Raw genomic sequence first — 10,393 nt, 5'->3', positions numbered from 1 at the left:
GGTCTTGTTTTTTTTATGTACAGCCTCAAGGTAGGTGCCGCTCTTCCCAGCTACTCCCTCCCCACGTTGCACGCATTCCACGTGCTTTGCTGACACTCTATCTCCAGTCACGTCGGGAGACTGCGTTCCATTCTGACGACCATTCTCGCAAACAATAGCGGCCCTGTTCTGCTTTTCTTCGGCTTCTTGAAGTCTTTCTTTCTCTACCTTCCGCGAATCACGCTCCATATTTAGCTCATTTTTGAGCTCTTCGACCTGTTGCAAGCACAGGGCAGTAACATATGCTACCCTGCAAGCGCGGCTACGCTTTGTAGTGTGGTGTCTGAATAGGAGAGCCGTAGAGGAAGAAACAGGAGGGGAATAAACGCAAAGGAAACTACAGAAGAAGGACGCACATAGGATGCAGCACCGCGCTGCGTGTTCAAGCGGCGACAACTTGAGGAGAGAGTGCTCAGCCCATCTCTAGAGTACACTGCTACGTGTATGTGCAGAAACAGTAACTACTTCTTTTTTTACATATTGGGAATGCACAATTGTAGGCTGAACATGTAATTTTGCAGTAATTGTTTTGTATGAAAGTTGGTGTTGCATTTCTGAGAAAATTTAATCAAGGGCAAAGCGGTAAGAAAATACTGCAGAAAGTTTTTTTTGTCGGATGCAAACTATTGCAGTAGCCACCGTAAAGTCGCGAAAGAAAGAAGAAAGAGATGTCTCTTAAATGCTACTTTTATGCAGTAATAGCAGAGCTCGGTTACCAACATCATCTAGGCGGGTCGCTGTTTCTAATGCGCATATGAGGTTATTTGCTCATTTTATTGCGGTCACTGATCTAATAAAATAGCCCCACGATGTTGCCTGTGTTACCACGCATCTCTTGCTATGCTTATAGCAGCGAACAGCTGTAGAGGACCCAACAAAACATTGTTGAAAGCAGCAGCTATGCGTGTGCTATACTATCGAGCGAACAGTTTTGTTTTTCTGTGCCATAACCGAGGTAGGTGACTGTGTTTCGCTAGAAGCCTATACATGGCGGTTGACAATTCGAGTTTGCCTTGGGTTAAGTGCAAATTGATCAGTGAAAAGCGGAGTCTCATTTTTATGTAAAATTGTAAATGAAAGTATAGGCTGGAACGAATGCCTAAAGGTGCAGGCTTTGAAAGAAAAACGTTCTTAAGCTAAAGGAGTTTGTGCCAGCCAATAGTGATGTAGGACATACTATTTGCAAAAGCGATCAGCTAATGAAAAACAGCACTTACGAAAGAAAAGCTTTGTGAATTAGGCCTCTGTTTATTCCTGGACCACGCGTGTAATTACTTGCGTGCCGGCGCAAAGAGGAAGTGCGCAGTTTATGAATTTATACAGTAACCTGCATTGTCGAGTGACCCTTTGGTGTACCACTTGTTGTTCAACAGAGCGGTTTCTGGTAGGCAACGTCAAAAGCTTCCTAATAGCTGGGATATTCAGCACGACAAACACTACGCAATGGCACCTGCTCAACTTTGCCACCAGACGAGACGTACAAAGTAGAGTGCAGCGAGAAATCGACGAAGTGGTTGGCACCGAGAGGTTGCCAACATGGGAAGATCGAAGGCGCATGCATTACACAATGGCCTGCATCTGGGAAATACTCCGGTGGAAGCCGACACCGCCTCTTGGTGTACCGAGGGAGTAAGTGGAACGGAATGCTCTGTTTGCTTGCGTGTGCTCATTTGCTGAGCGCAAGCTTCTACAACTGCTCGATGTATAGCACCTAGTTTAAACCCTAGACGCGGTTAAATATATTGTGTTGTGCATAAATGGTTGCGATAATATTTTTGCAAGGTGATGGTATAGGTGAAATGTTCCCTGGTCTTTGTCGCAGTACTCGGGCTCTATATGCGGGCGTGTGCATAAATATTTCAGCTATGACGACTGATATTTAACTTAGCACAAAGGAAGTGTGTAGGTGGCACACAATGCGTCAACTGGATAGTTAAGATAGTTCTATTGATCAACCTTTACTACAGAGGAAGAGGTCATCAGACGTAAACTCCACAGAAAGAACTCTGGTGCTACATGTATCTCAAACAAATCGGAGCACTTACTTTAGCTACAGTCTGAAAGCCGTTGTGGAAACTTATTTGCACTGCATTGTGCCCACACCCCAAATCAATTACAAAGTCAACTCGAGAAGAATGTACAGTGTGTCCATTTAAAGGTACTTGATTCCTTCGATTGCATTGGAAAAAAACAATTCCAATTATGGCTACTTACCTGCACTGAGCAAGGAATGACTGAAAGACTTCAAAAGTGTCTCAGTCTTTCTTCCGTTCCTTGGGTTGTTACGCATCCTTCTTGGGATAGGCGCGACGAAATGGCGCGACGAAATGGCGCGACACCACTTCTGGACTTCGGAAATACACAGAATCGAAGGTTTTTCAGATATGCTCTGCTTATTCATTCCGGATGGGGGTGAAATCCAAAAACGCCGGTGTACCGGGCATAGGATGCATGTTTAAGAAACCAAGGTGGTCAATGTTAATCCGGAGTCCCTCACTAGGACGTGCTTCATAATCAAATCCTGGTTTTGGCACGTAACACCCCATAATGTTACTGTCCATTCCCACTATGAACAAGGTGATCAGGTGGGCTGGACCTGCCACCGTATTTCCTCGAATCCTGGTTACCGTGAACTAAAAAGGAAGCGTGCCATTACCATATGAACATGTTTTCAGTCGTGAGGCGAGCATTTGATTATGTCATGCAAGCTTTCGTCTTGAATTTACATAGCATAAAATGCACTTCAAGAACGTTTAGAAATTGTTATTGGTGGCACTGTTCTGCCTCTGTTTTTCTTCAGCAAAGTTGCAGGCAATGCTTGAGCCCCGGAGGAATAATAATAAACTTCCGTGCAGGGCTAACGAGCACATCGTGGTCGATGGCTTTGTCATACCAAGAGGCACTGTTGTCATTTTCAATCTGTGGGCAGCACACTACGACACTGATCTCTGGCCTGAACCACATCGCTTCGACCCTAGCCGATTTCTTGACAAAGATGGATGCTTCTTACGTGAAAAGCTCGATAATATGGTTTCATTTACAGCAGGTGAGTTGAGTTAGTGGTCAGATATTTTATTAGTTACACATATACAATTGAATCTTGAGAATCTTCGCCAGTTAATTATTAGTACTAACTCATCGTCTGGCCGGCGAACAATTCCCTGAAAAATTTACTCCATGCCGCGCTTTTGAGAACTCCCTTCGACCGAAGGGTGCTGTGATTTAAGGACATAATGAGATTCCGTAACTAAATACTTAATAAATGAGTTAGAAATTCAGGAATTTATAACTCAAATCAGTTTTGAAATTTCATATACAAAACGAAGTAAATGTTTGAGGTATGAGGCGGTAGGTGATGTGGTATAGTGAGTGAGTGAATAAACTTTTATTTGGTTCCAGCAAAACGCGATAAAACGCCCACGCAGCTAATCCCACGACGAGACTAACAGGTCTAGTCTGCCGGCCCGATCGCGGGCACGCTGGACGGCCACGACTTGGTCTTCAAAGACGGCACTTCGTAGGGAGCGCGTCCCACTCTTTCTCGGGGAAATTCGGGTGCAAGCCACCCGCACTCCCAGAGCATGTGAGACAAAGTAGCAGCCTCGCCACAGGCCACGCAAGAACAATTCGGATAAACGTCAGTATATATGATATTAATGGGGGTCGCCGGATTTGGGTAGGGGTTAGTCTGCAGAAGCCGGAGCTTGACCGTTTTCGGCCTAATTGGCTTGGAATGAGGGGGCGGGAAAACCCTTCTTTCTAAGTAAAAGAATTTAGCAATTGTTCGTGATAAGAGTGTCTGTGTGTCAAGCGTGAGAGTCGCCGGATCCGAGGGCAGCGCCGTCGGTAAAGCCACGCGCCACCTCGTGAGCAGACTTGTTTAGTTTCAGAGGAACCCCCTCAATCGCCCGTATACGTGGTTAGGAAACCAAATGATGGAGTGCGTGGAGCTGTCGCCATGTTCGGCACCTTTCAGAATTTGAGCTACCGGCCGGGCTACCCGGCCTTTATCGAGTACCCTGACGGCCGCTTTCGAATCGCTATACACCTTGTGTTCCCGACCGTCTTGCATGGCAAGTGCAATGCCTATCACTCAGGCACCTCGTGGTCCGTCGTCATGACCGAGGCACAGTTGATGATTTTGTCCAGCGTGTCCACGACGGAAATCACGAAAGCCTTGCCGTCTCTGCATGAGGCGGCGTCCACGAAGCTTGCTTCGACCTTGTGCTTGTACTTTTGCTTCAGTATATTCGACGCTCTTGCCATGCGATGACCTGCATTGTGCACGGGATGAACGTTGTGGGGCAACGGGGCGACGACGAGCCTCTCGCCTATTTCTCTGGGAGATTTGGATGTAGTCAGCCATGTTCTTGATGGGGGGAGTCAGATGTCCTCGAGGATACGCCTGCTGGCCGGCGTGGTGCACAGCCGAGTTAGCTGAGCCCGTTCCAGAGCCTCGGCCATCTCCTTCATGGTGTTGTGTACGCCATGCCGCAGTAGGTACTGTGATCTCCAGCGGGACGCCAGCGCATTGTTTCTCTGTGCTCCTTGCTGTAGCAGCGCGCTGGCGGCACGCTGCGGGTTGCGCAAGCCCAATCCCACCTCGACGCCTAGGGTGCGCTTTTGTGCTCACTGTAGCCTCCCAATTTGTTATATCGCAAACTGATAGCCGAAATTCGTCGCGCCACAGTTCAACGGGTAATCATATTTTTCAGGTTCCGGAAGCTCATATTTTTAGTACGAAGAGCTCACTTCAATTTTACGATGATGATGAGTCCCCTGAACTTAAATGTTGGTCTGTAAATAATGCATTTGTGTTATTTATCGACTAATTGTCATGTATCACACATCACCCAGTGGGCGCCTCCTCCGACAGCAGGACTCCGAACAAACCTTCGTATTATTTCAAAACAGCTATGTGAAATATTATGTGGCATATTCACAGGGACTCCCGCTGTATTATAATATAGCCTCCTTAACCACGCAAAATTGTATTCGCTTTATACTGCCTTCAGCAGCTAACCCAACCAATTCGACATATAGCAAAGCATACATGGTCGTCAGCATCCTACCTGACGACAACAGCATGTACGCTTCATTTCGTTCTTATATGACGATTTTCAACGCCTATAGTTTAACGTTTACATTAGAAATCTATATAATATTATCATTTATGTTATGTGAAATACTTTAGCCTTTAATATTACCTTGGAATTTCACGCAACACAGCTTTGGCTCTCTCAATAACGCACGGTGTACAACATAGCTGGAGTCGAACTATACGTTTAATAAACTCACTAATTTCGTGTCACGATTTCTTTCACGCGCGTAATGTGGAAACTGCAGTTGTTTATTTTAATATTCATGCTATAACACAATGCATTCATGCTAAATGTTCTTTGTATTATCCTTTCTTAAAATTCAAAACTGCATTTCTTTGATCTCTTGCATTCTCATTCTTAAGATTGTTTTCTTTCACTGCGTTACAGGAAAGCGGTCATGCCCAGGGGAGGTGTTTGCCCTAATGGAAATCTTCATGCTTGTGACGTTTCTTTTACAAAAGTATTCTGTCGTCCTTGAAGAGCCGCTACAGTACGACATCGATGACCAGTTCACGACTCTTGAGAAATTCAACCACGTTAGAGTGCGCTTTGTGCCGCGTCACTCTGGTGAAGCTTAATGTTTTGAGAAAAGCATGGCACTCAATATTACACTTGCATGTTTCAAGTATTCGTATTACAAGCACTTACGAGTAATGAGGTTATGGGGTCAAGTTCGAAGTACATGAAGGGTAATGCGCTTCGCAATGATATATCAAATGTTGCGCTGTAGTGTTGACCAACTTTTCTTATTATCCTCAAAATTTTCTTGAACACCTGAACCCTGAGCGGCTGCTCTATTCAGGCTTGAGTTAGAAACAACCGCGCTTACATGATGCATATTGTGTCACCTACACTTAACGCATGTGTTTTAAGTTTTCAAAGTTAACTAGTCAAGTGAAGGCGCACGCTTGAGAAAAGCCAACTTCAGAGTTATTTTGTTTCAGCTTCGCATGTCATCATGGTTCATATATATGTATCAGTACAACATGATGAGTACGAAACAATTGAAACAAATAAAAAAATGAGGAGCCATTGCACCCTGCGAAGCTTGTTCACCAGCGAAGCTGCTACGGCGGTATAAATTAGGTTGGTGTTGGTATAATGTTTTGTTTGTATGCAACTAAACGTATAAATATATATGTCATTTATGGGACATACAACACATATCAGGCGCGCGCTACGTCATGCATTACGTCATACATACACAGAACTACCACCGAAGGGCTTTTACGACACCGCTCTAAAGATACACGTGTTGTCGATGCTGCTGCGACGGAGGCCGTTTAGACGCAGGTGGCCGTTAAGCCGAGCCTCGACGTGAGCGACGATAGGCATTGACCGGGGCGCAGACCAATGGAGTGCACGAACAAAACACGTTTCTTTGTAGCTCGCGAGTGAGCATGCTTTCTAGTCAATTAGCTGAATGAAACTTGGAAGGACTGGAGTTTTATTGTAGTTTACAAACAAGCGGCTGTCCGTCTCCCTCCCGTAGAAGACCATGTATTGACAGCAGACGGGAATTCCACAATATTTACAACTTTAATGTGAACTACGCTATTATGAAAGTAAATGAAACGGCGTAACCTTAGAGTGATCTTATTGGCTTAATGTCATAAAATTTCTTTCAGGAAAGCTTGGAGAAAAGAAGAGTTACAGCAGTTTTCAGTAGCCATACTCCCTCCGTAGATGCCCATGAATTGATAGCAGACGGAAATTCCGTAATGTTTTCAACTGCACTGTGAAATAACTAAATATGACAATTAAATGAAACTCCGCGTAAAGATAGGGTCGTCATAGTGGACAAATTCAGCGTGACTTTTTTGAGATACCTACATTAGATTGAGAGCTACAGGGCTTCCACGAGAAAGTTGGCTTTGCAGCAAGGCGTTCTTGTTCACGGCCAGGATTTTCCCGGGTGGTAGCTATTGACAATTTCGCTGTAAAATGTTCTATCACTTTTGGAATTATGCACTGGGCAGCAGAAATAGAAACACATAATACGCATAAAGCAAAATGTACGGAATGTTCGCTGCATAAAAACCTACATTTCTTCATTTCTATAATTCAACACGATAGCAGCACTTGAAGCGGCTCTATGATATTTAATCTACATGGTGGAAATACTCCCGAAAAATGACAGGATGTGGGCGATTTAAAATGCTGAAGGCTGTCGAAACAACGGCTGTGTCCGCGAATTTTCACCACAGTAGTTACGAAGTAGCTACTTATTCATTGGCTCGGCTATAACTCATATGATGATTCACCGAGATATATGATACAAAACTATCGCCCTCGTCATCCGCCGAATGATCAATAACGGACTTATTCGGCAACTGCAAAACAGCGATGTCACGGCAATCTTTACTTACTCCCTTAATGTCGCACCTGGAAGTTATCTTACCCTGCTTACTGCCTTGTTAAGGCACGCTCTGCACTAAGAGAACTTGTGCTTAATTAAGGGATCAGCATCATCATCAGCCTGTGCCCAAATGCACGCGGAAGCAACTTCTACATAACAGCCTTAAAACGAATGAATTAATACATTTTGCTTAAAAGGGGATGACTCTGTGGCCTGTACTGGGGTTTTTACCCGCTAGAATATATTCAGTGTGAAACGCATGCTTGATTTTCGTTTAATGTATGCTTATTTCTTCCCAAACGAACAATTCAATGTGTTTGTTAAAGATTTATCTCATATGAGCATGCATTACGCTGATTCACGCACCCGCAGCACCGACAAGTTTCTTGTTCCCCGTTCCCGCACGACCTATTTTTTGCAGTCTCTCAGATTTACACTGCCGTCCCTACTTAATAAATATGAAGAGAAAGACGCCAACTTTTCTACGTTTACAAAAAAAAAAAAGAAACGCGTGAATTTTTTCTAACTCTTGTCTAATTTCTTTTATACTGCCCTAACATGATCAAGTATGTTTCATTTCTCCTGGTAACACGTTTATTTTTGTCATTTTATGATGTGGGGTGTCCACGTGAATATGGAATATGTCAACTATAATGTACAACTGTTCTGGAGTGTACTTATATATTGACTTTATTTGTTCTATTGTTCCGTTGTTGTATTTGTGCAACCTTTTCTGAATTTTTTTAAAAACTGCATTTTTACTTGATTGCAGTAAATTTGTTTTTGAACGTATGAATCGTAATACCGCTGTCATGTACGTGGGCCTTTAGGTATTTTCAAGTGGTGTTACTGCCGCTTTTCGCCTAAGGGACCCCCAACTGTCGTTGGAAATAAAGATTTGATTGATTGATTGATTGATTGATGTTGGCTGCTTTGACTGCTGGTGCCCAAGTCCTGGCTTACATAAAGGTCTTCCCTACATTTTTCCAACACGATTGCCACTGTAATTATATAGCTAAAAGGACAGCAACGTTATCAATCAGCCAGATTCTGAAAGATAGGGAAGCTCTAAGCATCAAAATTTTTTATCACTTAAAATATTCGAGTTGGCTCTTTTTATTCTCAGTATACATTTCGCTGTAGCATTCCATAAAGTGCAGCCGTCATATCGCGAAACACTTTGCAGAACATCGCTTCGCGAAAGTCGCAATATCAGGATAGAATAAATTATATAAATGCTTTACAATCGAGGTACGACAATAGGTCACAATGACTCTGCTTCGCAGTTTCGCATTGTGCAATAGAAGCGAATGTTTTTGATGGAAACAAAAAAGAAATTTGCAAGTCACATCCGCTGTCATGCGTACTCGTTAAATATTGCTATTTTTTACGCTGGCTCGTTTCGGCTGACCTGCTATGCAAGCCGCAATGCGGTCCATAGCTCATGAATAATGCACGAAGCGCTTGCCATCTGTGAACTTGTGTAGCTCGCATCATGAACAATCACCGCTGATGTGAAGCGCTTCAACAGCAGAGAGCGTCGAACAGTGCAGTCTAATCTTACTCTTTTACGAGGAGAATACCAGCAAATTTGAACAAAGAAAACAAAATGAGAGGCAGACATAGACAAGACGACAGGAAGGTGGCTGGTACAAACAACGAAGCTTTATTCTTAAGAGCAACTTCCCCGAAGTCCGCATTCAACATGCTCAAGGCACAACACACAAAATTCACGGTAATCTCGGCTACGCAGATGAATAAATCGATGCTCTTTGTTTGTTAAGAACACCAACGGCACACTTACATGCTTTTATAGGCCGGGTTTAGGGATAGGATAGGCTTCAACCAACTCTCTTTCCACCTGCGTCTTAGCCTTACCCACGACTGATAAGTTGCTGAAGGTAGGGCTGCAACTGCACTGTTTACAATGTAGCGCAAGAGTGATGCCCGTGCCTGTAGGCATAACATTGGCATGATCACGCATCCGATGATTCATACAGAAACCGGTTGGATTTGTCTATTTTTTGCCTGTGTCTTTGTCTATGTCTGCCTCTGGATTTCTTTTTTCAAGTTGACTGGCATTCTAGTAAAACCATATAGCAACTAGCCCCAAAAGCCCTCCTGATTTAATGTCTCATCCAAGAAACGAGGCACTACTGCCTAACCAAGGCTGCCTGTAAATTTTATTTAGAGTGTGTGTGAGCAGGAAATTTCATGGTCATGCTATTGAGCTTACTGTGCCATTCTAAACAGAGCAAGTCTTATAGGCATAAAAAAGCATAGCTCGAAATACAAGTGACCCGCTTTAAATCATGGTGCCTTGTTCCCATTATTATTGAAATTAGCCCTAAACATTTGTACCGCGTAATTATGAGAATTATTCACGTATTGTTCCCTAGAGGAAAGCGTACAATATGGTGGAGCCAGGTGTCATATTACATCGGCGTATACCATGCGCTAAAGTTACAATAAACGGTGATCCTTTCTCAGTTTTACAGAATTTTGAAAAATCACCTGTTGCAGATGCATAATTCTAGTTCTTGAGATTGATTGTTTCATAGAGGCAGGTATCACTTGCAGGAGAAATCGAAACACATCATCAACAAATTGACGAAAATTCACTAATATTAAATAATTACGCACATATTCGAATTTGCGAACTGTCGTTGGTGAGCTTGCAAGGCATAACCACATGGAACGAAGGTTCAGGTTGAAATGGATTCCTAGATATATGCCATCAAACTAGCGGTAAAAATGCAGTGTTGTTCCACTTACTTTCCTTTATGTCTTTTTATGCATTGTAACACTCAAGTAAATAGAACGCCCATTTATAGGTCGCACACTTTGGCTATGAATATGTCGAAACTGGAGCCATCTAGAAAATTTATTCTAA

General features: G+C 43.4%; 1 protein-coding gene across 1 annotated transcript; it reads left to right on the top strand.

The window, feature by feature from the left end:
• Positions 1-1,416: 1,416 nt before the first annotated feature.
• On the top strand, positions 1,417-7,305 carry LOC142589046 (steroid 17-alpha-hydroxylase/17,20 lyase-like). Its single transcript, XM_075700833.1, has 3 exons — positions 1,417-1,668; positions 2,895-3,085; positions 5,529-7,305. Exons 1-3 carry the CDS (start codon positions 1,595-1,597, stop codon positions 5,717-5,719), a joined length of 456 nt encoding a protein of 151 aa, XP_075556948.1. The 5' UTR covers positions 1,417-1,594; the 3' UTR covers positions 5,720-7,305.
• The last annotated feature ends 3,088 nt before the right edge of the window (positions 7,306-10,393 follow it).

The sequence above is a fragment of the Dermacentor variabilis genome, chromosome 7, assembly GCF_050947875.1.
Source record: "Dermacentor variabilis isolate Ectoservices chromosome 7, ASM5094787v1, whole genome shotgun sequence".
Lineage (NCBI taxonomy): Eukaryota > Metazoa > Arthropoda > Arachnida > Ixodida > Ixodidae > Dermacentor > Dermacentor variabilis.
Note: the sequence above shows the minus strand (reverse complement) of the source record. Positions and strands in the feature narration are given on the sequence as shown.

Coding starts and splice junctions, on each gene's coding strand:
- LOC142589046 (XM_075700833.1), top strand. CDS start 1,595: ATGCATTACACAATGGCCTGCATCTGGGAAATACTCCGGTGGAAGCCG. Junction 1,669..2,894: donor CCTCTTGGTGTACCGAGGGA/GTAAGTGGAACG, acceptor ACTTCCGTGCAG/GGCTAACGAGCACATCGTGG. Junction 3,086..5,528: donor TATGGTTTCATTTACAGCAG/GTGAGTTGAGTT, acceptor ACTGCGTTACAG/GAAAGCGGTCATGCCCAGGG.